The sequence below is a fragment of the Lissotriton helveticus genome, chromosome 8, assembly GCF_964261635.1.
Source record: "Lissotriton helveticus chromosome 8, aLisHel1.1, whole genome shotgun sequence".
NCBI lineage: Eukaryota > Metazoa > Chordata > Amphibia > Caudata > Salamandridae > Lissotriton > Lissotriton helveticus.
Window position 1 is genome coordinate 223,175,266 of NC_136069.1, and position 27,383 is coordinate 223,202,648.

Sequence of the window (27,383 nt, forward strand, 5' to 3'; positions counted from 1 at the left end):
CTGATTCTGAACCCCTCCAAAACTGAATTCCTCCTCCTCTCCTCCTCACTTTCTCCTCCCCCGGTTCAATCATGGATGGATCAGATGAATCTACTTAACAATAAACCCATCATTGTCGACAGCGCAAAATCCCTTGGTGTCATACTCGACAAAAAACTCAATCTAATCTCCCACATCAATTCCTATGCAAAGTCTGCTTGATACCAACTGCGCCTTCTTTGGGAATTCGTTGCTTCATCCCGGAGCAAGACCTTAAAACCCTAGTCCAATCGCTGGTCCTCTCCAGACTGGACTACTGTAATTCTCTTCTTACTGGCCTCCCCAAATCCCACCTGTCCCCCCTTAAATCTGTTCCCCATTCAGCATCTCGACTCATTTATGGGGCTAAAAGAAGCGACCACATCACACCCATGTTATCCACCCTCCGCTGGCTTCCCATCGAGGCAAGATCTATCTACAAGACTGCCTGTATCACCCACAAAGTCTTGCCCTCCTCCTCTCCTAGCTACCTGGCGAATAAACTGAAACTCTCTGGAGGCTCTAGACGGAATGCGGAAAATCTACTGCTTGAACCTCCCACTTTCAAGAAGGAAACATCGATGGCCCAATCCTTTTCAGGCAACGCGGTGAGAATCTGGAACTCACTTCCGCCTCAGCTCCGGACCACCACCTCCTCCCAGGCCTTCAAAACTGACCTCAAAGTTCTCCTCCTCCAAAGACACTTGCAAATATAATTATCGCCCTCTGTATTATCTGAAGGAAGACCTTCCATTATAGGAAATTCTATTCTCCATGACTATGGAAGTATCTTCCCAGTGTGTTCTTGTGGTTTGAGTGGTGTTGAGTGGTCTGCCATTTATTGAAGTATTATCCTTCTACCGGTGTCTGGTACTCTTTTGTAACATGCACACGTCACTTTTCTCTTGTAACACACTGTTTGCTACCTCCTATATTTTGTTTGCTTTTGATACTTGCACAAGTGCCACCATTGCCTACGTAACGTTTGTTCTTGTGTTTGAGTGTCTGCCATTTATTGCAGTATTATACCTCTACTTATACTTTGTACACCTTTGTAACTTGCACACGTCACTTTTTTCCTCTTGTAATGTACAGTTTGTTACCTCTTGTATTTTGTTTGCTCACAATTTTCACTTTTACCTCGTGTAACTTAACGTTTGCTTTTGAAATTTGTTCACTTGTAATTTTCTCCTATTGTGAAGCGTTCTGACACCTTCGGGTAAAGTCCGCGCTATATAAAAACGCATAAATAAATAAATAAAGTGGTTCATGTCAGCTCTATATAAAAAACCGCATAAATAAACCGACATAGCTCCTGCTTTTAACATAACACTGACACCTTTTATTTTTTTACAATATAAATATGCAAATAGTTCGAGATGGAACTGCATATATGTTACTTGTTAGATGCTCAGTCTTTCTTTTCTTGTGTACCTTTGTAACTGTATATATGTAACTTGTTAGCGTGCTTAGTGTATCTTGTGTACCTTATGTAACTTACCTCGTGGTTATTTTGTAAAGCGCTCGGACACCTTCAGGTAAAGTTCGCGCTATATAAAAGTGCATTAAATAAATTAAAAAAAAAAAGTCCGCCCTCTAGATCCGTCTCAGTGTTCTTTGTTTAGGCGAATGGCCACGCCCCTTCTCCCTGGAGGATCTCGCTGTGGTCGGGTCTCATTTTCTTTGACTGGAGCGGTGAGGACCTGGCGAGGTCAGGTAAGAAGGCAGTTTGTCGTAGGGAGGTGGGGGAAAGGCTTGGGGCACGGGGAGTTCTGGCCTGGAAAGGAAGGAGCATACATTTAACTGCCGGCAGTGCTGATTCACGTTTTGCAATATAATGCGCAGCTAGCAAGATGGCGGTGGTGGAGGCGCCCCGCTGAACTCCGACGTCCAGGTTGAAGCTTGGAATATCCCACACACGCCACCCAGCTGGAATTGATGGGAAATACTGTGGTGACAACTGGTGGTTCATCCGAGAGCTTCGCTGTGCTTGTCAGAACAAGTCTGGCGAGCGCTCGATGCTCGCGTCGTGGCACATTGACGTTCCTTTGTCATTTGCTCGGGGTGCTTGCCTGCCATGGTCTCTCGAGGGTGTGTGGAGTAGGGATGGACTGTTCCAGTGCATATGCCCCCGGAAGACGCCTACATACCACGTTGCCGGTTTGGGTAGAGTCCCATCCAGGAGCTTAGTCGGCACCTTTTAGCCACATGGGTCCCCCTGGAAGCAGCCATGTTGGGCTTTTTGATGCTCTCCTAGGTAACTAGACCGCCAATTTGGAGTTCTTTTTTACAGCGCTCTCAAAGAAGCTTGAATTGAAGTGAGGTGGCCATGTTGGGTGGAAAAATGGCCGGCTGCTACTTCAAACTGCATTATGACGGGAACTCTTAACTGAATCGCACCGCGAAACCATCCCACCGCACAACCCTCATTCCCAATCCCTGATCAACAAAGACACAGCTGCCAAGGTTTCAGATTGCTGTGTGTGACATTTTCATAATTTCAGTGTAATTATGAGTGACATTTCAACAACTATGAGTGACACTTTCTCGTTAGCAAAATCAAGCAATGTAATGGTGCTAATTTCTCGCACTAACCACACAGGACTCGTGGTAACCTCTCCAATAGGCAGAAATAACTCGCCTACCTTTAAAAGCAGGTTAAGAAACAATAGCAAAAACAATAAATGTATGCCCAAGTGGGCCAATCACCTTTTTTGCTTCTTTCCACATGAGATCCCTGCTTTTCGCACAGCACGCCCCACACAGCGCAACCCGTGGACTCTAAATGGGGGTGCAGCCACAAACACAAAGGACCCCCATACTGCATCCCATCATCCTGGCTGCTCTGATGTGGACAGCACCACAGCCGACCAACTCATAGCAACCCGGCCTCCGCTTCATGAGTGAAGCTCCCACTAACAGCACTGGTGACCCCGCGAACAACCATTTGCAAACTGTGTAATTTTTTGTTTCTGGCGCACAGTTGATGTCGGTCTGTCAAAGCACAAGAAATCTCACGCAACACCATATAAGTATCCATAAAGACAGCACATAAAATAACCTGTCACAATTTTAACGTGATAACTTGCCTCGTATGATAAGGGGTTAATATTGTGGCTGTCAGGCATGTTAAAATGAGCACAGCCTTTTGATGTGTTATTGCTCTATTTAGATAGGAAAAAACAACAAAGGGCTGCAAAAATAACGGAGTAAAGCAACCCTTTCAGCCGGGGAAAACAAAAAGTGCATCTTTTATTCACTAACCTGTAATATTCAGTAAAACACAAATCTGCAGTGTTCGCCTACAGCTGAGCACTTACTGTTCCATGGCTAGTTTGGCTAAGAGTCCTTTATTTCAGCTCCAGAGTGACTCGTCTCTTGCACGAAATGCCCTTCTCCATAGCATTCACTGCAAAGGATGTCTCACAGGCAGAAAGACGACAGTCTCCGTACGATTAGGGCTGCATAATCTTGTTTGATCGTGGTCAATTGAAACCTTTCCTGCATAACAGAACACTATGTGTAAAGTTTAACTACTTGCCATGCTCAACGTCACGTCGTGGGACATGCAGTCTCAATTTGGTTACAGCCTGCGGCCGCCAGGCAGCCTCGTCTGTATTCATGCCCGCCCGGGGATTCTGAGCCACTAACAGTTAGCTCTCCTCTTTACCACGACCGGGCGGCAGCTACTGGCTGCATGCGGAACTGCCTGATCTTGCGCTGCTGAAAAGGAAATCATGAGATTTTTAATTCACACGCACACTGCTGCACTGAAGCAAGTACAGTCACTTACTTCAACTTGCGGCAGGCTCAGGCCGTGAGCCACGGGAATTCATCAGGTTTGCCGCCTGCCACCTGAGAGTCCATTGAAGTCCCCGCTGCCGACTCCGTCTCCATGGCCCCTCGAACCGGGGTCAGTGAATGATTTTAAACTTACTGCAGCCGAGCCACGCATCTCCCTATGAACACTGCAGGCAGCGCTGCACCCAGATTTACGCAAAACCAGCCAGCCTCCAACTAAGTCCGAAGTCAAGTGAGCAATACAGGACGTCGTCACGTAACGAGCCGCAAGCCACTGGGAGCAGCGTGCGCATCCCACGCCACACAGGCAGCGCGGCGCTCCGATTTACCCAAAACCAGCCAGCCTCCAACTAACTCCTTAGTGAAGTGAGCAATACAGGACGTCGTCACGTAACGAGCGGCAAGCCACTGTCGGCACACAGGTGTCACAGGCGTCGGCGCGCGCACAGCACCCTGTCGTACGCGAGTTTCAGAATTGCATTAAAAATGCGTGACAATGCTTTTCAGTGCGGTGTTGCGGAACGCCACACTGAAATGCGTAAGAGTCACGCCTGATGCGTAATACTTGGCAGGACTTCAAAGAGCTGACATCTTAACAATGTAATGTTTGCCAAGAGTTTCCCTTTAAAACTTACAAGGTATTGGGTGCAACTCGCTCAAACCCATGAAATGTAAGGTTAAGATGGGGATACAAAACAATTTTGTGCTCAAAAGATATAAAAGTAAATCTTCATAAAACGTCTCACCCCCTCATGCCTTTCCACTTTATTGCGCCCTAGCACAGGTAAGCACATGCTACAGAGATCAAATGAACGTAGGGCAGATATTGTTCCAGTGGGTGCAAAAATAAGCAAAGTCACCTAAAGTTGGTAAATATTTTTTCCATTATCTATACATACTTCAAAAAACAAACACAAATAGAAAGTACTGTTAAATCTGTTCTAGAGCTGACCCATGACTAATGCTTAAAGAGAAGCAAACACAACAGAGGTCTCTGTTGCTTGTAATGCGCGGACTTTTGTCTTCAAGGTATCTGGTAAATCTGCTTGTGAGGGGGGTGCAAAGATTTATTATTCAAATAGTGGAACCGGTGAGATGCAGTTTAAAAGATCTTAGTAAGTATGGTTACTGCAAAGCGCCGCTCATGGTTATCTGGCTGTGCTAGATCGGGGGATAGACACAAGTTTAGGCCGACCGCGATGGAGCATGCGGCGGTTACAGGGACCAGGATAGTCCTGCTGAAAAGGTTACCTTTTCAAAGTCTGAAACAAAGAGTCCAGTTCAGGATGGAGGAGGCCACAAAAGAGCGCCATGGATAGTCGTCACTGTAGCACTGGGGTACTCACAAACATTTGCCATGGGGCCGCAAAGCAGGGTGGTGGTAGGGGGTCTGGTTTGGTCAGGGAATCCAGGGAATGTGCAAAGAGGTCTAAACAAATATTGAACAAGCATTTACAATGCAACGGTTCCGCCTTTGACAAAGTTAGAGCTATTGGCATTGTAAATGACAAATTGTTTATTTACGTGTTGGTTTTGAAAACAGATAAATAAATGGCATTGTCATTTACAATGTCAATAGCTTAATCTTTCGCAAATGCGAGACCTATTGCATTTGCACCCACACACACACAGAGCCACACGCATACAGAGCCACACACACACACACACAGAGCCCGCCCCCCCCCCCCCCGGTACGTTCCTAAGAGAAGACCAAAACATGCCAGAGAAGTCTATAACATCACTGGTACTCGGTATTGGTAAGTGGTAACAAACCCAAATTCTAGGGTCAAAAGTAACAGAAGGCAACAAATCACTGTTTTACTATGAATGTGCATAGTCGAAAAACACAGTGTGTAGTGAAATTTCAATGGTTAAGATGCGGTGTAGAGAGGACTAGGCAGAATGGGGTGCACACAAACTAAAACAAAGGTGCTTATTAGGGAAAGGTTGTGTGTGAACACATGTACAAATGTGCACTACAATTAGTAAAGGTGATAGCAGATGGTGCGCTGAAGAGCTCATGGGCGCCTATCAACTGTGGAGATAATGCGGAGCCGTAGGGCATGGGCACTCACTGGGTACGTCCACTCCTACAAAGTCGCTGGTAGGGGGAAACTCCTGTGTGCACAAACATAATTATGCATGTACAGTATAACGAATGGCATGTAGAAAAGGCACGTGGCTGTAGGGTGCGATCTGGAAAATGGCAAAGAGACAGTACATGGGCATGAATGCGGATAGGGAAACATGCAGCGGTGCAGTATGACGAATGACCCAGGGTAGAGGGAGCGTGAATGACGGAGACAGTAGCGGAGCAAGGAATAGAGATTGTGTGGAAACAGTAACGGCGCTGTTAAAATGCACATACATGTAATGACGGGTGGTGAAAGAATGTAATACTGGTGAGTCTGGTGTCGCGTACCTTGACAAACTGTAACAGCTAGAGACGGTCCGAGAAGGATATCTTTAAAATTAAAATAAAGCTCTGGGTGAAATAGCCGGTCGTGGCAGGACGGGTAGGTCCAAAGGTGGAGCTGCAAAAACGGAGAGGAAGAGTTAAAGCAGCTACCGGACCGGAGAACCAGCTCACGGACGGTGTAGTAAAAAGAGGAATCCCACGAGTGATGTAGGGAAGTATCCATCGTACGAACAGAGTATGCGGGTGTGGTCTCTTACCTTACAATAGGTGAAGGAATGCACGGGTAATGTGCTCCACTCGAACGTAAGTCCTCATCCGGATAATGGATGCGGATGGGGTAAAAGTGGGTGTGTATATACAAGATATGCACTGCCGTGATACGGTTGGTGCATAGGTCAATGGGGGGTATTAATTGGTGAAAGGATAACAACTAGACCGGTAATCGAGAAAGTGATGAGTGGGTCTCAATGTGCGCCTGCGCTAAAGAATAGAGGCAGCTCATGGCAATGAACGTTTGTCGGCCGAAATGCAGGAGGGTCAATAATATGAACGAGGGACAGGAGGAGGGGACTGGACGAGAAACGGCAAGGAGAGGGTCTGTGCTTCAAAGGCCTTTGGGACATATAAGTATTTAGCCATGCAGCACATTATCCTGGGTGCCATAGCATCTACTGTTACATCATGTGAAAAGCAATATGCATTGTACTATCCATAGAGAGTTTGCATCCATGTGCCTAAGAGAGCTGTATATTAAAGTACCCGCTCAGGTGTCAGATAAACTGTCATGTGGTATTTGTTTCCTGCATCATGTGGCTAAAAGAGAACATGCACTAACAGTGTAACAATAATAATACAAAGGAAAAATATGACAGCCAGTGCTGCGATCCAAACCTGCTAAGCACAGCTGCACTCTTACCCAAAACATTCACCCCTGCGCCATCTAGGCCAATGGAGTGATAGCGCAAACTCGACCCAAAGGTATTGAAGCACTTTAAAAATAAAAAAACACAGCAGCACTGCTGTCAGTGCACAAGATCCCCTCCAAAGACCCGGCCTGGATCACAAGAGCACACTGGCAGGGCAAGGAGCGGTAGTTGGAAAGTTTATTGCGCAGCTGCTGCCTGTCTGCGCCATTAACACCACAGTCCTCCACCACCAGTGACAACAGCCTTTTTGCGCACTGCCTGTGCCGATAACAGCATATCCGGTTTCCACGAGTGACAACATACACTGCGGCAGTGCAGTCCATCTGGCTGCATTAGTGAAAGCGTAGCCAAAAGGTAACCGAGTCGGAAACCGCATGTCCAGTCTGCACCAGTAACAGCACACCTGCCTGAACTAGTTACATCACACTTTTTTTGTTGCAGTTTTTATATAGCGTGAACTCGACCCGAAGGTATTGAAGCACTTTAAAACAAAAAATACCACAGCATCACTGCTGTCAGTGCCCAAGATTGCCTCCAAAGACCCGTCTGGATCACAAGAGCACATTGGAAGGGGAAGGAGAGGTAGTGGGAAAGTTTATGGAGTAGCTGAGTACTGTCTGGGCCATTAACACCCCAGTCCTCCAACGCCAGTGACAGCTGCCTGTTTGCGCACTGCCTGTGCCGATAAAGGCATATTCGGTTTCCACGAGTGACAACATACGCTGCAGCAGTGCAGTCCATCTGGCCGCATTAGTGAAAGCGTAGCCAAAAGGTAACATAGTCGGGGACCGCACGTCCAGTCTGCACCAGTAACAGCACACCTGCCTTCACTAGTGACATCACACTTTTGTGTTGCAGTGTTTACAGAGCGTGAACTCGACCCGCAGGTATTGCAGCTGGATCAGACGTAAGAACCTTTGCTGGCACACCTTTCCGCTTTGCATTCTGGTGATTGTGGTCCTATATTTGAATGGACACAAACACGACAAGCACCAGAAGATTAGCAACTGATGTCGGTCACGGGCACCGTGAGACTCAGGAGGAGTTTATGTTATGTTTTATATATTTAGTTTAATGATATGTCGGGTTTGCTGCTGTGCATTGTTTGTTACATCGCTAGTAGCTGCAGGTGACTTTGAACACGTGGATACCATCTAGGCACTTAGTAGTTTGCAACAGCGCATGGGCTGGTGTGAAGTCACTACTCGGTAACTCTGATACTTTGTAACCCGGAGCAATGCAAAAGCAAAACGCAGCAACCTTTTACTACACGGTAGCAGCGGATCAGTGCTTGATAAATGCAACATAAAATTAAAATAAAAAGCTACACATTTTGTTTTAATTTGGACGTTACTATTTGTCTAACAAAGTTAGAACTGGGCCCAACGATTTCATGCTTTCTAACATACGTGAAATGTTCTAATCTGCATCCGTCGCCAGTCGCATGGTTGTGTAATTGTTTACAGACAGTTCTTGGTTCATAAAGGCTGCTCAGAGCAACCATATGTGGGCGACATCAAAGGCGGCCGAGTGCCGCGATACTTCGGAGGAAAGCGGGAGGAGGGGGGCGTCCTGCGCCGTATTCCTGCTCCCCCGCCCGTTAATAGCTCGTTCGGCCGAGATGGTGTGGCTCGCTGGGCACCTTCTGCCGCAATTAACGCTTAGGCTGCGATACCGATGGCCTCCACTGATCTTGCCTCAGGCCCATCGCGGCTCAGCGCTCCCGTGCCCATCCTCCAGCGGGCCAATGTGCGCTGCAGTATAGGTAAGGCGAGCCACCGTGCGGATTGAATAAATGCTCCGCTTTCGGAGCTTCGTGAACTCGCCGCCGCAGAACCTTTGGGACATCGGGGAAAGGATCGGGTTACCCTGGCACAGACGGTGGCCTGCTCCCTGGCACAGCCGCTGCAAGGTCTGGACACACTTTGCAGCATCTTAAACAAGCTACTGCCCGGCCGCCATCTTCGCCGGAATGACGAAAACAAACATTGAGAAAAAAAAAGTAAACCCGCCCACCGCCGCAATGATGTTCTTAAAGGGGCGGGATGAGTAAAAATCGCCGGAACGCCCACGAATCTGGTCCGGCCATGACGGACAGATCTCTGTTGCAATGGCTAGCCTCCATTTATGGAGCTAGCCAATGGAACAGAGGGCGTATTCCAAAGCCACATATTATTCTCATTACGTTTTCACCTGCGTGAAAAAGCTGCGCAGTGCGCAGCTTTCACTTAGGCGAAGCCTAATAAATGAGCAAGCATTTATTTGCAGGTTAATAACTGCTTGCTAGTTTATTTAACACTTTTTTTCTGAACATTAGTGCTCAGCAACTAAACAGCAGCTCGTGCTGTTGTTCACCAAGGGGGCCCGCATGTAAAGGTCAAAAGGGCTACAAGCGGCCCCCTGGCAGTACTTTGAGTATCACTGCTGTAGCATGAAGAGCAGGAGTGGCACAGCGCAAAGATCCAGTCTGGTGTTGTGGACAGTAGTTGCTGGAGCTTCACTTTGTCGGTCACCCCGGCTGTCGTAGAACGAAGTGCAGATCTCGCATTGCTGGTTGTTGCTGTAGTGTGAAGAGTTGGGTCCACCGGAGCTTCTCAGTGGTGGTATTCTCAGACAGCAAGATGTCGGTGTGAACAAGCCCGTTCTGAGTCACGAAGAGCCCACAAGTTCAGGATTTCTCCTGTGTACTGAGAGTAGTGCACTTTGATACCAAACAGGAGTACAGGACCTGGTGAGGAACCTTGTGATCATCAGGGACTCACTCTTGCAGAGGCCATCAGGGTCCACTCGCTATGGTGAGTCAGATTATATCAGGCCGAGCTATTTATAAACTGGAAAGGTAAAAGTGTTCTGTTAATTGAGAAAATGAATAAGCAATAAAGACGCCTTTAAATCCTGATTTGATTTTGACACATTTGCTGTCTGTTCAAGGACATAGGTCAAATGTCATTTTATCTTTTCACTAATTGCTGCTTCTCTTAGCCTGGAGAATGGTGCTTACGTTTCTTTCTTTTATTACAGTTAGAGGTTTTTGTCAAGTGATCTGGCAATCATTTTGATACAAAAAGTTGGAAGATTACATTTTTTTTCCTAACCCACAACATTTAAACAACTTGTAAATAAATAGTGCGAATATTTCGAAATATATCAGGAATGATAAAAGCACTTTTTTTTGTAATTCAGAAGTGTGAAGCAAATAAAGATTTAAATAGGAGCAAAAAAATTAGAACACTTTACTTTGTGATGTGAAAATGACAAACATTTGCAGAAACTTTATTTCTAAACTCTGTTTGCACACTATAAAGTTTTATCAGTAGGTAGCATGTCAATAGGAGATTCTTGTGGCCATTTCAATGGAAAACATGCTGATTGCAAATGAGTGTGCAACCACTTTATGGTTTAGGTATGTATTTATTGAAAGTGATAGGGGCATATTATCAAGCACATGCGATAAATAGCGACGTATTAATAACGCTTTTCACCCAGGCTATGTGAAATCCGGCGATGAAGGGTGATAACATTCATTAGTGTGAGAAAAGCAGTGAAAAATGTCCTGCGATAATGTCAACCTTGATAATAGGCAGGAGTGGACTTAGCCCTGAGATCCACCTTTCATATTACAGATGGCTAAATCGGATTAAAGTGACTGTTCCTAAAGAAAAAAGATAGGACAACCTATTCTGGTTGTGAGGATTATAGGGCGTCTTTTCCCTGACTCCTTCTTATTATTTTTCATTTGTCTTTTTCACTTTTGCACTTGGTTCTGACGAAGCACTCTTGGATCCACTAGGGACCGCTCGCAGTGCGAAACATGTTGACCTGAACTATATCTTCTCACACACATTTTTTCTTCACGGATGCGAGAGCAGTGAAAAATATTCACCACTCCTCCTCATTTGTTTGAAGGAGGATCTCCACATCCAATTGACATAGTTTTTCCTTGTCTTCGGGACCCCTTAATAAAACACAGTTCTGGGTACCATCGAAGACAATTTTAACTCACCTCTTTTAGGCACCTGCATGCACAACTGCGGCGTCTCCTAAAAAGATCTCTGCCAAAGAGCCTTCTCGCGGGGCCCGTGAGGACTGCAGCGCCATCCACATGAGGAGCAACTCCCAATGATGAAGCATGACACTCGCAAGGGTGTGTGAGGGCACTATATATCAAAGGAGAATTTCCCCACCCCATACAATATCCAACCATACTGAGAGAGTCCTATCTTCACAACCCGAATAGGTTGTCCTATCCTTTTTCTTTAGGAACAGTCACCCCTTAGTGAATATTAAGTTTACCTTTGGGTGCCTGGGTATTGGACCTACTTCTTTTTTAGTTAGCTCCCTGTCCCCTCCTTCTTTTTGTGCTTTTTAAGTCTGATTAATAGCAGAAGTAAAAATCCTGAGATAAAGGGGCCTTAGCGCAACTTTGATCATCGATTTGCGGTTCTGGGGCATAGTTGTAAATATCGCGATGCAGTTTTAGCGATGTGTACCCATGTTGTTCTGTAAGGCACGCCCAATTTGCAGGTCAATAGCAATAATAATCGCTGACATGCAAAGTGGAGGAAAGACGGCTGCTAACTCAAGGAAACACGCGTTAGCGTGTCCTTGAAAATGGAGCGATATTTAAATTGCCGCTTTTCGGGCACTAAAGCGGCGAAATTGGGCTTGATAATATGCCCCCTGATCGTTTTTAAACATGACTTGAGGAACATTTCTGCCCCCACCCTGATGACAATGCTGTTAATGAACTAAGAGGCAAGTCGGTGGTCATGTGTATCTTATATGTGGCTATATTTTAATTATATATGGAGCAAAAGTTAGTCTATTAAATCAAACAAAAGTGTAGTGTACAGCAGACATGCTGAACATGCGTATTTGAAGGTGCTCTCATATGTGATAACGCTGTAAATGGCTGCTCAGTGAATGAAAGTATTTGACCAGGATCACATACTTTGAAACCGGTTTATGGATCAAGAGCATTATAATTGGGTTGAGTAGACTATTTAAGTCACTAGAGCTGTAAGCCTAGTAAAAATGTTATGGTTTTTTGAGGTCTGACTTACTAAAATGTGTAAGTTACCTTTGTGAATCATGCCTCCAGTATTTTAACTACTCAATGTGTGCTTGTATACACAGGTAGACTGAACAAAAGTTCATACCAGGCTTCATGTTCTCCCATCCCCTGATTTACGTGGACATGCACTTACAGATTTAAAGTACCTACATTTCTCGTATTGGAAAGGGAGCGCATATGTGTGCTTTTCAGCTGAGGTGAAATACTTCAGCTGCCAGAGTACCATTTCCAGGTTGGCATTGTGTACTCAGTTATAATTGCTGTTTCATGCGGAAAGGGAGAGGAGCAGTTGGGGAACGTACTGATGATGACTTAATAAACAAGTAGATGAGTGAAGGGGCTGGCTGCAGTTATGGTGCTGAAATGGTAGGATAGGCAGAGGAAAAAGGAATGTAGAAGTGAGGAGATGGAAAGTCCTGGGAATTTCCAAGATGTATGGACACTTGTGTAGGGGTAGATTCAATGGGGGTCTTCCCTATGCCTCGAAAGACCAAAACAAAACTTCAAAAATATTTGATTTGTGGGAGACGTTAAAAATGAATTAACCTGCAAGCATAGTGGAAAGGGATCTAAATTGACCTGGATATATAACATTTCAGTTCATTCAGCGAATGGTCAGGGGGCTGGCCAAATGATACAGAGATTCATGACCATTTGGTTTTATTTCATGGTTTACTCCACTGTCTCAAATCCACAATCTGGAAGTGGTGGTGAAGAGATGGGTTTGCGTTTATTAGGCAATTGATTTTGTTTGCTCTTGTCTGCTTTTGATGTTTGCATCATTTTTTTTTTCTTCCACCTGTTACTTCGTTTGCTCATACAGATCTTTGAGAGGCCATACTGTTTAGGCTCAACTTTCCGTTTCCCCATGAGATTTCTTGAATTCCAACACATTGTATATTACTTCTGTAGTGTCCTTTATAGATGGTCAATGGTGACCTGTAAGGGTTGGGTCTTGTATGGTACATGAACTTCCTCTGGGATGCTGATCCTTTATCAGTATGAGATGACTCACTTGGATGTCTGAGTCTCACACACACAATTGACTATCGCCTTGTAATTGTGGCGCTTCCAACATTCCTAGATTCCTTCAGAAGGACATTTCAACTCTGTGGAGAATATTTCTGTTTATAGTTTGTTTTATCAGCATGGCTGTTGTTTTCCGCTTAGTTTAGATGCTAATGGTGGACTGGTGTGGTTAGGAAGCAATGTGAAACGTGTTAATTTTAGATAAGCATACCACTCGTTTACTGTTCGCAAGACTATGAAAGTTTCCATGAAGTGCAAACCTTTATCTTTTGCCTTTGGTTATTGACAGTTAATTTGACAATTCTAGGTTTAATTGTGGATTTGAAACCTCAGTATTGTAGAGCAAACCTATTGTGGATTTACTTGATGTGCATTAATACATCATCTAGCAGTTGAGTCTGGAATTATTCTGTCTACATTCTTGTTTTCTGTTGTTGGTCAACGAAAGGCTGAGCTTATGGCATGATCTGTAAACACACAATGCCTCTGTGCCTCGCCTTGGTATTCAGTTTTCTTTTCTTTCTTCTGTTGGGCTTGGAAGAAGTAAAAGACGTTGCTATGTGTACTCGGTCGCTATTTGAAGGCAATTCAACACCATTGTGACTTCGTTTTTGCTAGTATTTTGAAAGATCTAAATGTTACAGTGGAGAGAGAGGAGGAAGACGCATGGTAGAAATCCTATTTGGGTAATGATTTATGAGAAAATATTGAGACTGATGTTGAAACATGCCCATCCAGTCCACCGCCTTTGAATGATCTTTCATGATATCCTGCTGTAACCAAGAGCTGAAGATACCTATGTGGTGCAAATGGAGGCAGTGGGAGCGAAATTATGATTTCTTGTAGGTACTCCTTATATGTATTAAAGGAAAAACTTACAATGCTGCCAATTGTTCAATAACAGGACAAGGCGGTGTGTAAGAAACCAGCTTTGTGTACGACAGTAATTACAAGTGTTGAGAAAAACTTAAGACAACTAAAATGCTACCTATATTAGGAGACCTACAGATTCTGACTCACTAATGGTAACAATAGCCCAGTGTTATTTGTATTCATGCTACAAAAAATTGAAATGGTAATAGCCAGGAAAAGGGACATAATGGGAAAGCAATTGAGTAAATGGTCAATGTCATCCTCTCTCCGCAGCGGGAATAGACAGGGGAAATAACCCAATGCCTTCCAGGAGAATCTAAAAAGAGCAAAGCGTGTAGTGTTAGATGGTGAACAACATAGACAACAAACCTTCTTTCTACTGCACAAGCTGTCCTTAGGCAGTTTTGTGTTGGAATGAGAATACACAGAGAGGCATGGTTTCGAGTTGCGAGTTTCAAACCAGAGGTACGTTCCAACATATGTAAAATTCCTTTTAATGGGAAAAAGCTTTTCGGGATCAGTGTAGCTGACCTCTTAATGAAAATGAAAACCGCTAGAGAAACCGCCTAATTAAGGGGAACATTACAGACGAGAGGAACATGTTTGAAGAGGTACATATAGCCCGAAAAGAGTAAATGGGAAGGTATTGCAAACCAGGAGTGAATCGTCACAACACTAACCTCCCATGGCATTGTAGAGGTTGCTCTTCAGTGGTTCGCCACCTACCCTCCCAACAGTTCTTTATAGGTCTCCTGGCTCTCTGGCCAATTCGCATCCACCCCTTTCTATCCTGGTTTCCTCCCAGGCTCATCGCTTGGCCCAGTACTAGTATCAAACTGGATCTCCTCATTGGGATCTACTTAGGCCTATCATATCGTCTATACTAGTATGACACTCACATCTTTTTCCCGTACCCTCCTGTCAATCCTCGTTCCAGTAGCCATTGTTTAATTATCTGCGCTGTCAGTCTGGCCATGCACTTGTTCTCTATGAAAACTGAAATCCTCCATCAACGTCCTTTTCTCAAGCCCTCCCTACCCCCCAACCTCTCTGTGATTTTTCCTATGGAATACCCCACTCGCTCCTGTACTGACAAAAACCTAGGGGTGCTTTTTGTTATCCGATGGATCCTAGACTCCTTCGTCTCTTCCCCAGCCTCTCCTCATGGTACCAGCTCATCCACATATGAAAAATCCAGCAGTAGCTGCTGTTCCAGCCCAACAAAGGCCTCTCGAATGCTTGTATCGCAAAATGCTGTAGTAAGTACTGCACCAGCATACTCGTGGGCGCTCCAAGTGTGCCTGAATTCCACTCACGCTCAGCCCATAAAGATAGAAGTCTGAATGTGCACAACATGTGTGTCTTGCCTGTTTAGAGTTCTTTGACGTTCGCAGCCCACACATCATTCTCATGTATACTATGTTAACCATCAAACCTGTCTTTGACCCTGGGGACAGTGGTTGTCATTCTATAAGAAATGCTAGAGCTGCTGCTAAATAAACAAAATAAATAGAAACTGCTTTGGATACATATGTTTGCATTTTCCTATTTGGTACCATTGAACCATTAGTAACAAGAAAAAGCTGTAAGCAATGCCTTGCATGTATTGGTAATTGCTTGTCTCTACCCACAGTAGGAAAACACTGCCAATATTCTACGGCTTGCTGTGCTTCGTCGTTGCTTCCTGTTGGATTCTGCCTTACGGTCTGTGCTGAAAATGCCCAAACGTGAGAAGGAAGCAGCGGTCGGTGGCAAAGACAGCCTGGTGGAGGATGATGTTGGTAAGTAGGGCTCAGCATTAAAATCAGGCTCCCATGAGTTGAGTTCTAATTTCGCACACAATAACAAACAACAAGGATGATTAAAATAAACTTTTTTGTACTGGTTTTCAAAGTTATATACATGTAAACATCCTATTTCACATTATTACAACATTATCTCCCAAAACGTTTTTTTTTGTGTTTTTTTTTTTAACATTGCGTTGCTGTATCAAAACAAATCATTATCGGGTATGACGTTATGGGATTAACCAACTTGCCTGACTCACATCTCCACAATTTTACAACTGTAACATAATACATACGTATATAATAAGGCTGGAAATGATTATGCTTTCATTGCATGATTCACAAATATCGCATCTAGAAATATTGCATCTAGCAGGAACTATATCATATCCTCTCAGTCAGACGTTCACAATAATTGAATTCATGAAATTTCCTCTGTGGTCCTCACATTCTCAGATTGTTAACATTCGCCAGTCGCCAATAACAGTTTTCCAGAAAGACTTAATCTTTGGGCAGTCCCATGCTGTATGAAGAAGTGATCTAGTTGATCCACACTTGCAGTGCATAAATCACTACTTTAACCAGCTGCTGCCTCTTGTACGAGTTAAATCTGTTTGTATCGGGTATAAAGGCCACTGTCCAGGGATGCATGTGCGCTGTGTCCCAGTCTCCATTGTGAAGCAGTCCATTATCTTTTTCCCACATTGCGACTACACAACAGACCCATGAATTGGTCGTCAGGAGACTGTATGGTAAGGATAAGGCACGTCTCCGCAATGACAGTGAAGCAACTGTGAATTCTAACCATGATACTTTCTTTACTTCAGCTGGAAGTGTTTAGGCCTTCAGTGGGGGCTTTTTAACTTGCTAGTATTTAATGATTGGTGAAGATTTCCTCGTAGAGGGTTACATAGGTTTAAATGCTGTATGCAGCCCATGTAGCTCCTAATTTCGATATCCTATCCCAGTGACGTCCCATTTGCGGAATCCAGGCAAGGCCCGCAAATGGTGCTGGCGAGCTGCACCCCAGAGTGGTGTCTCAGTAGCCTTGCCCATCTGTTTTATGAGTAGCTGTGTATCATGCTAGTAAATCTGTACTAGTAGCGTCCAGAAGTTACCCATAAGTGGCTCTTGCGTTACCCCCAACTCTTGGGCCATTCCTGCCCACCACTAGAGCGTTCTGGCTGAGAAAAGAACGCACAGTCATTAATTATCACCAGATGGGAAGCCCAATAATAGCAATGCAAATTGGGCAATGCTATCCCTCATTCATACGCTTCTGCACATTGAGTGGAGAGATCGCTCCTCAGTGCGCCCCAATATCCTATAGGTGTGTGGACCACCTCTCTATTTTAGTGAAATGCATATCTGGCATCCAAAATGGGGTGTTTGTCGCACATACAAACCTAGTCCGAGCTAATCAGCTTGTAGATAGCAGCCCTTCCCATCGAAGAGAGCTGGGGCGCCCTCCACGGTGTCAGTCTGTTTATATCTTGGCAGAATTGACACGAAGCTGTTGTTCATCATCGTCTCACAGTTTTTAGTAGCAAAACCCCCAGATACTGAAAGCCCCCTTTAACTGTTTGAAAAGGGCACTGTGCTCCATGAGCAGTCAAATCTACAAGAGGCAATAACATGGATTGTGTTCAGTTGATGCACAACACCGAATACCTACCATAACTTTCTGTAACTTTAAGGAGTCTTTGATATGAAAGGATAGGGACAGTCAAATATATAGGTAGCTCAACAAATAGTGAGATTATATATTCCCATTCATGATTACATCTGCTCAAGGTTACTGCACCAGAAAGAATGCTCTTTTCAGCACCGTCTTCATTGATGCCCACCCCTACTTGCCCCCCTTTCCCCTCCAGGGCCAAGTCATTTGCGTCGTTCATTTCCTTTCTTTTTAAAATAGATTTGAGTTTTTACTCGTATACTTGTTTATCCTGAGCATGCTATCCATACCAGTTCCATTTTGTAGAGTGTTTACTCTCCCTGACATTCTCCTCATTTTCCATTCATCAATGAACTCTTTGATTTGTTTGTTTTGCCACTGTATAGCCATCCCAAAGCCCCCAGTACTAGCTTAAGCCAATTGAACCTTACTTTAGGGCTTTCACACTGCAATTCAATGCATTTGTTACCTGACAACCATCTGTTTTTCTCGAAGTACGTAGGCAAGCGTAACCCCTCCTGTTCAGTTTATATTTTTTTGGTATGGCTTCCTTCTAACCTCCAAACTGAATTGCCCATTCTGGGGATAATGGTCACTGCCACACAGCCACAGTTTGTCACTCCACCTTTCTCCTCATTAGCCCCAATGAAGCTGGCTTTAAAGTTATGGTTTATGACTAGACCTCTAATTTCCTCTCACAAGGTCCCCAGATATTCTTCTGTACACCTCTTGCTCTTCGACACTAGACATGTTACACGTGGGCATCCTCGAAGACCCTCATCCTTGTTCCTTACCTATTCAGTGTGTATTCCCGACTGCGCCCGTTTTGGTTTTCTTTTGTAGTTGCATTGTGGTTAACTAACTGTGTAAACTGTTAGACAATATTGTGTCCCATTATCTTGAAAATGACTGCTTTAATAAGTGTCAGGTCCCTAGTTGAAGCATGCAGCCCAATATCTGTGGCTCCCCAGTGCTAATTACCAATGTGAGAGTGAAAAACAAATTTTGGTAATGTTGACAAAGTGTGACAACTTTAGATTGGCAGGTAATCTAAACCCATGCTTGCGCTGGCTGTGCCTGCTGCTAGGTCCCATTTTTTTGCCTAGTCTGGTCCTCCACAAATCCTATCACGTGATGGATGGTAAAGGGTGGGTCGCGGGCAGTATTGCAAAGCGCCTCTGGCTACCTTCTTTTAGAGACCTGACTGCATACGCATCTTCTAGCACACAGAAGGGTTGGTAAAATGTAAGGCCTCCTGTTGTTTCCTGTCATCATCTGCACAGTGGGCTACCCGAAACTGCCTTGGTGCTTGTCACTTCATCAGAAAATCAAGTAGCCAGTCACTGATTGAATAATCATGTAAGATGCAAATTGTAGGGCAATGGGTGAAATGGCAGAGCCTAAATGTTTGGCCATGATTGGACCTGCAACACATCCCTGCAGCAGCCAAATTAACCCTGAAATGTTTTTTACAATTAGTGCCTTGTATATGGGACTTTTGGTCTCTGTGCTACCCAGTATGCTTATGGATTTTACCATTTAATACACAATGTCTGCAATCTCTGTATGAAAAGTGGTCGTTAATTTTCTTATTACGGTCTAGCTGTGACATCACATTTAAAGTGATATAATTGCGCAAATGTTATCACCTATAACAGTTGAGTTGTTGCATCACAATGTCTGCTGCCAGAACTAGCTGAAGGCACAAAACACATTGTTATGGGACAGGCCATGGGCTGCCCTTGCAGCTTTTTATACTGTTGACCAGATTGATCCAGCAAACCGAGCATTAAAAAGTTGTGTGGAGGAGGATGTCCATCTGATGCAATAACCAAAGGATGCCATGAGAACATTTCACACTCTGACGCAACCCTTTTCTGTCTGTTCTCACTACTGTGCCAGTTTACTTTAAAATGAAGCACTGACTTAGCTGTTAAATGAATATTAAGGTGAGCTCTTCCTGTTATACCACAATATGTGGTTCTGGGTTTAAGTACTGCAAGAGTTCAGCCTCCAGACCGGCATTTAACATATCCTGCTTTAAACCGGTTTCTTATTGAGCTACTCTTGAATCTGTGTAGCCAAGACATGCTCCTTTCCTCCTTTTATCTTAAGGTTTACAAGGATCCTTGACCAGTTCAGTCTTATTTTAACCAAATCATTTGCTTCCATTGTTTCTTCCTTTTTAGCAGAACCAGCGGGTAAGAAGGGCAAGAAAGGAGGTGGGAAAGGAAAGGAGAAGGAACCAGAAGCACCAGCCATCTATGAAGACCCTCCTGAAAAGTTGACATCTGCCAGTGGGGGAAAGTCCAACCTGAAAATCTGCTCCTGGAATGTTGATGGGCTGCGGGCCTGGGTGAAGAAGAATGGCCTAGATGTGAGTTCCGCGTCTCCAGTCGTACATCCGCTCCATGAAGGAATACATTCTGCCCTCTGTGATTCATTGACGTTTGTTCTTCCTAAAAGCTTCTGTGATTCCAATCGAACAGGCATATGTTATTGAAAGCCCCTTCTCTCTTGTCCATTCAGGACTATACTTGAAGTTCCTCTCAGCGCAGTCCCACATCAACAGTGACAGAGTCAATATGAGTGCACGTTGCAGTAACCAGAGTAGCCTGTCAGGGGTCATGGAACTTCCAGAAAATCAATCTCTCATTAAAAGTGTTATGTGCTGCAGGCTTGCTGGGAAGCAAATAACCGAGCTGGGTTGAACTGAGAACGTTATGGTAATCAAGCGCCACCATGCCCAAGGGCACAAGTGGCATGTGATGATGTGATCCGCGAGCAGAGTTTGCATGGAGCCGACCGTAGCTGAGGCAGCTAACTTATGTTTTGGTCACATATGGCAAACACTCTGCTTGGGCCGCCAGTGAAAAACACTTCACCCAAATGGGAGGTGCAGCTGCGGTATCTCCTGGCCATGTGTATCTTGCAGCACAGTGGTAGTACCTGCTGTGCTAATCTGTGCCTATCTCAGGACTTCTTAGGCAGCCATAGAGTCAAATGGGACGATGCACAGCAGGAAGCTTTCTATTGCAAACAATATAAACAGTCTCCCCTTAATGTTTGCTATATTCACTATTCGATCTGGGTGGCTAATCAGCGTTTTCCTGAACCGAGGAAGCAAGTAACAAACGCCACGGTGTATACAGTTTATTTTTGTGGCAGGTTTGTTTGATATTGTGGGCACTACAGTATTCCGCCAATTTCACTGGAAATATGTTATTTGCGAAATCTGTGTGTGTGAGTGTGGGGGGGGGGGGTCTGCTGAAAGTGGATTCTAAGAGCAGGGTTGACCTGTCCTTGTTGTTGCTGAAGAGTAGATGTGACAGATTATGCTGGAGGTAACACACACTTTCCTAAAGGACTGTTCATTGTCCCAATTAATAATACGTTTGACTTGGCAGGAGGAAGGATCAAATCATTCCAAGGCTGCACCAGTGATGCCACCCCACTCATTTTGTTGTGACAAAGAACAAAAGCAGCTCTTCTGTGCCGTTTTGGTGCCCATTTGTTTGTCTGAAGCCTGATGGAAGGATGAGAGTTAGTTTGATGCATTCTTGAAGCAATTTGGTAGCTTACTTTTCATGATCTTGTTGGGAAAGTGTAGGAGATGGGTGTATTGTTGGCCAGCACATCAGAGTGGGTGAATGATATATTGAGCAGATGGGTGTCATTCTTGCTACTTCTCTGTGCGTTGACTGAAAGGAGGAGAATTGAATTGGAAGCAGGTTCAGAGAAGCTTGTAGTGATCGAGATGGAGTCCAAATTGTTTGGGATTTTCGGGAAATTACAGCAGGAGGTCTTCATGGTTAATGTCTTCCAAAAGGGGCTTTTCAGGGCTACTGGTTATGTCATCTCCAGTAAATCTTGAAGATTCCCAAAGTTTGATATTTTTTGGCTTTGTTTATACGGTTGAAAATGTAGAACTTTTTGGTTCTCCTGATGTCTCTGTAGTGGTTCATCCTGCACATCTTGCTAAAGGATTTAATTATTCCCTGCCCTTGATTTCCGTATTTGGCATTCAAGGTTACAGCTGATGCGTTTAAGTACTCCTAGGTTCCCTTTACACCATTTGTGTGTGGATTTAATACCAGCCATTGGCTTTTGGGTTTGGAAGGGAGCTAACGTGTGAAAGGTGGGTAAGATGATGTGCGGGAACTTTTGTATCAAGACTTTGGTTTCTGAAACATATTGGGAGGTATTCTTTGTTGAAGTGTACATTGCATCAAACTCTTCAGTGCATATTTTGTCTAATTCCTAGGTGTGATTTGTTAGGTCTGGTTATTGTAGGCTTGTGGGTTGTTGAGATCAGGGAGATAAGCAAGTGGGCTGACCGCAACTGCGGGTTGATCAATGCGTCTTCCGTTTCTATATTGTGTGTGACCAGCTATGGCATCTAGGCCATATATGGGCGATATGGAGCCATATCATGAATTTGTTCAAGTAAGTAAATACCTGTTTGTTATTATAGGAGGTTATGACCGTGTAAGTAATCCATGCTGGTTTTCCACTGTACCTTCATTGGTAATGCATTGCAGCAAGTGAACAAGTGGTGTAGTCTCGTCGAATCACTATCTTCCTCTACCTCCGTACCCCCTCTGCCACCCCCACCCTTGTTAACTAAAAATATCCAGGCACTTGTACTTCATGGTTGTCTATGAAGTCACTTTAACATTTTACTCTTCCTTTTACTTCCATCAGTGGGTGCGGCAGGAGGATCCAGACATCCTTTGCCTCCAGGAGACCAAGTGTGCCGAGAAGGCCTTACCAGCTGACATCAAGGACATGCCAGAGTATCCCCACAAGTACTGGGCCAGTTCTGACGAGAAGGAAGGCTACAGTGGGGTAGCCATGCTGTGCAAGAACAAACCAGTTAAGGTCACCTTTGGCATAGGTAAGCAGAAGGTCTGCAATACTTGCAAGACAGTAGTACCTAATGTGAGTGTGGTTTCGTGTCCATATAGTAAATGTTGTGTGTTTATTGGATACATCCCCATTTCTGTCCCTGAAAGCTCCTCCGACATGCCAGAGCTACTCTGACTGAGGATTCGAAATGTAGAAGTGAACAAAATCAAGTGACCAACTGGGAAAGCTGAGGAGTGGCCTTGCTGCTGTGACCTGCAGAGAAGAATGTATATATCCCGCAAGGAGGAGCTGGATTGTTTGTCAGGATCCACAGAAAGACCCGTGCCTGGAAGGGCTGATGTTGCACAGCAACCAAAAGGTCGTCTAAGCTACACAATCTTGGTCATGTAGCTGCCTACTTACGAGACAGCACAGAGGGTGGTTAGCCCCCTTCCACCCTTCCTTCTTACCTCACCTTACATGTATTCCTTATTTCCCATTGAGTCCAGAAGAGCAAGGAGTCAGTCTTTCTTAACTTTCATGACGTGAGACGGCTCTGCTGAAGCAAATTGCCCTAATTTCAGAGCCATTGCTTTTTGTGATTTCAGGAAAGAATCACCATTTTACAGTTGTGGTCATGAGTCGCCCAAAAAGACCATGTACTGGTTAGTCTTGTTTGGACCAGTGACCCTTGTGTTTTCATCTAGTCCTTTGTGTGTCCCTGGAAAAACTGGAGTGTGACTAATAATTTTTGAGCTGCAGCCCCTATAGGAAAAGTAACCCCTATGAAGAACTCGGTGAGTATTAATTCTCCATTGCAGTTGGTCGTTTAAAAAGTAGAACGCTCAAATTAGACCATAAGTGATAGTTCTATTAAGAGGCTTTCTCATACAACAATAACATCTGGACAGAGAGTATTGGTTATTTGAGGGGTGGACCGTGACTACTGTATTTTAAATTCTACCATTGGACTGTGTTGGAGATAAGATTAGGGAGCCTGATGCTTCTAGAACCAAAAATGCATATATTATCTCCGTTTTTGCAGCTGATTTTTTTACAGACTATATTAGCATAAACCTGGTCTTTAAATTCCTTAATACAAGGTGCTGTATATGAAACTAAAGACTCGTTCTGCCATGCTACATGCATGGATTAAGATCTGCTGAGAATTAAAAATATAAATTAAAACCAAATGTACAACAATTTTATGAAATAACTTGTATCCGAATTAAAAATCTGATCTCCAAACACACAGTGCAGACGTTGAGCCTGTGGATGACCTGCTTGAGCCTTTAGGTTTTGTAAGCTATGAGGAGGTATAGTCCATATTTAAGATTAATAAAAGGGAATTTTTCAGACATTTAAAATCACTTTCTTGTGTAATGTCTGATTTTAAGAAGATATTACAATTATCCTACACTTCAAACAAATTAAGATCTAAGAATATTTGATGCTTCTAAAACTTCTCTTGCATTATATGCAAACCTATTGACGTAGATGGGAACAAGATCTATGTTTTCTTGTTATATATTATATCAGTTCTCGTCTCTTATCCATATGGTTTTTAATGTTTATACAAGCTCATCTGTCCAGGGAACATTATTACACTCTATTACTTTGATATACCAAACCTGAAAAATTGTGAAATGCGGATAAACCAGGGAACCTTCTTCATATCCAAGCAACATGATGGGCACTTTAACGTTTCTGAATGGTCCTATTTAGCGGGTGCTCTGGGGTTAAGATACATTAATCTTTCAATGTTACTAGGCCGTACGTTTTTACTGGGTGTTCAATGCACTAACTTTTTTATTGCTTGGTTAAACTATCGACAGCTTTACTGTTTCGAAACTTCAGTTAAGACCTTATTCACCTTCCTCCTAATGCTCCCTTTCTAGTCACTGCTGTAAATAGACGGTACCAAGATCTTATGCTTTGCTATTTGTCGGAACAATCAGTTTAAGAAACAATAGAGCCCATCCATTACATGCAATTTAGAGCCTTCTCATCGAAATTTGAAAGTTTGATTCAAGATCTGATTAATCGAACTGCCCATCATGATTATGAAATTCCTTTTGTTAACCATTTTTCATAAATATATGTTTTGCCATTAATTGTCTGTACTTGAATCAGTTCAAGTACCTAATGAAAAACGCCAACCTTGCTGAAGTCAGTAGGACTGGCTTTGGAAAGGTGGTGTGATAGTTAAAAAGGGAATTCAAAAAAGGGAGTGAAAGCAAAGGATAAACCTTGGCAAAAGCATAAGAAATAATTAAACTGAGTTAAAGTATAGTAATGGCTCACCAATCGTGGAACTGAAGTGCGGTACTTCCTAGGTAAAGCAGGAAAGTGCTGTCACGCACAATGCAAAATGGACTATTGCTGAAGTGGGTCTGACCCATTGCTGTATGCTGTGGTCGGTGGAAGCAAATGTGAATGACACTTGAACAGATGAATGGATGAAGAGGGCTGACGCAAAACCCCCCTGTGTATATAATATATATTTGTAATTTATACTCTACAGAAATATTGTTAAAGAGTAAGAAACGTTGTTTTCCCGTAATAGTAGTTTTGATCTATTCTGTAAATTAACTTGCAACCCAACTACCATTCCAATTATGTAGCGCTAATGTGGTAAGGGAGTTTATTGTGGCTGGGGGTTCATAGATAAAGCAGTGTTTGATGTAATCTGATGAAAACTAGGAAATACATAAAATGAGTGCAAGAATTGTAGTTACTAGGAAGTATTTAATATTTCACAGTAACTCCTGTGGACAGTTAAAAGTAGCTGTTATAGACTTCTAATTTGAGACTGTAATCAAGATGGAGATCATGTAATGGAGAACTAAAATGGCAGATCAGCTTTTGCAGAGAAACTCAATGTGGTTTTTTTTTTTAGTTTTTTTGTGATATAATTTTTTTATTAGTATTTCATGTACAAAAACAATGCATATAAAATATTTAACAGTATTAGTCCATATGTGAAATAAATAATAAATTACATTAACTCATTTCAATATACTATGGAAAGGGAAATGTGTAGCATGTTAATTACACTGTCTAATTATATAAACATTGCATTAGATAAAAGACACTATCTGTAGGTCAACACATTAGAAAGTAAAAAGATAAATCATGACAAATATAGTAAAATCTAAATTATACAATAGAAAATTTAAATAAGATAAGAGAGCGATATGTATATATTATAAGAGATGCTAATATCATCAATCAATGTGTTTTAATATATTAACGAGACTCCTAACTGGATTACGTATATGAGAATCACCTTCTCTGCTTTGTAGCCATATGTAGTGTTGATAAATGACCCCTTTTATGCTTTTGCAGGAATTGAGGAACATGACAAGGAAGGCAGAATAATCACTGCTGAGTTCGATATGTACTACTTAGTGACAGCTTACGTGCCCAATTCAGGTCGTGGATTGGTTCGCTTGGATTACCGCCAGAAATGGGACATAGACTTACGCGCCTACCTGAAGGCTTTAGATGAAAAGAAACCTTTGATTCTGTGTGGTGACCTCAATGTGGCCCACCAAGAGATCGACTTGAAGAATCCTAAGGGCAACAAGAAGACTGCTGGATTTACTCCTCAGGAACGGGAAGGCTTCGGTACCCTGCTGGCTGATGGCTATATAGATAGCTTCCGCCACTTCTACCCTGATGTTCCTTATGCCTACACTTTCTGGACTTACATGATGAATGCCCGTGGAAAAAATGTAGGCTGGCGACTTGATTACTTTGTCCTGTCTAAGGCGCTTCAGGACAAACTGTGTGACAGTAAAATACGTTCCAAGGTTACTGGAAGTGACCATTGCCCCATTACTCTCTACATGGCTATGTGAGAAATGTCAGGGAAGTAATGTTGCAGGGGGGTCACAGCAGATCTCAAAGAGTTAACATCTTAGTTCTATTTTACTGTAGTATGTTCTTTGGTATCTGGCCTCAGAACTGCCATGATATGTCATTTAAGTTATGAGAGAGATTTGTTACTCCATGAAACACGAGTTTGCATATAGGTTTTACATAGCATTCTTCAGCGCGTTTTCACCCATTCTGCATATGAAGTCCACTCGGCAGCGATTTGGTTGGGATTAATCGGTGCGTGAGCAGGTCCAGGCAAGTTTAGGACTCGCTTCCATATTTTTGGAGAGATCTGCTACTTGTAAGAGTTTTCCTCCTCAGTTCAATAGTTTTTGACTGTTGTTTTAGCAAAGCACTGTATAAAATGTCTGGGTCTATTTCCCCCAAACACACAACACTTAAGTCTTTTTTCACTGTTGTATCTCAATTTATATATCAACAGGTAATTCAGTTGTCATCACAAGAAATTGTTACTTAATTTAGAGCCTGTAGAATATCTCTGACGCCATGTCCTAAATGCAACAGACTGTCCAATGTTGATGGAACTTTTTTTATAGCATGCAGATCTGCAGGGCTTTTAGAAGTTAGCTTTTGATATCATTTAATATATTTGTTGATAGTGTTTTTGCTTCCTATAATGTGTCTCATATTCGGCAAAGGCTCTTGCCGAAAATGTGTAGGTGCTATTTTTTTATTTGTTATTATTGTTACATGAGTATTTCTAATCCTGTCAAGCAATTTCATCTTTAGCAGCGGTGTTGACCCAGAAACTGTAGGTTGGTAACTTAGCATTTAGCTATTATTAAAAGCAATGCAGTGATTGCCGTGCTCAGAAGCTATCATTCAGTAACACTATTAGTCAGCAGTTGTCGATAGCAGACAAACGTTTCACAAGTCCTACACAGGAGACATCTTGAATTTCAGGTATCTATTGTGAATTTCATCTATGCAGCATTAAAAATACCAAAATTCTGTATGGTGAATTTGATTCAGTGGTCCGATTTCTTTTGATATCCACAGTTTTTAATAAAGAAATGAAATACCCAAA

General features: G+C 43.3%; 1 protein-coding gene across 4 annotated transcripts; it reads left to right on the plus strand.

Moving 5' to 3' along the window:
* The first annotated feature begins 1,595 nt into the window (after window positions 1-1,595).
* Window positions 1,596-27,383, plus strand: APEX1 (apurinic/apyrimidinic endodeoxyribonuclease 1). 4 transcript variants are annotated; one of them, XM_078656960.1, is made up of 5 exons: window positions 1,596-1,734; window positions 15,774-15,921; window positions 19,795-19,982; window positions 22,310-22,502; window positions 25,802-27,383. In XM_078656960.1, exons 2-5 carry the CDS (start codon window positions 15,858-15,860, stop codon window positions 26,314-26,316), a joined length of 960 nt encoding a protein of 319 aa, XP_078513086.1. In that variant the 5' UTR covers window positions 1,596-1,734; window positions 15,774-15,857; the 3' UTR covers window positions 26,317-27,383. The 4 variants fall into 4 exon arrangements, with proteins under 4 accessions (XP_078513086.1, XP_078513087.1, XP_078513085.1 ...); XM_078656961.1 differs by having other exon boundaries at window positions 19,798-19,982; XM_078656959.1 differs by having other exon boundaries at window positions 1,619-1,734; window positions 15,777-15,921; window positions 19,798-19,982.

What these genes read in the sequence shown, in the direction of transcription:
- APEX1 (XM_078656958.1), top strand. Translation starts at nt 1,648, where the DNA reads ATGGCCACGCCCCTTCTCCCTGGAGGATCTCGCTGTGGTCGGGTCTCA. An exon ending in TGAGGACCTGGCGAGGTCAG is followed by an intron (nt 1,735 to 15,776) that starts GTAAGAAGGCAG and finishes TACCCACAGTAG; the next exon opens with GAAAACACTGCCAATATTCT. An exon ending in TAAGGTCACCTTTGGCATAG is followed by an intron (nt 22,503 to 25,801) that starts GTAAGCAGAAGG and finishes ATGCTTTTGCAG; the next exon opens with GAATTGAGGAACATGACAAG.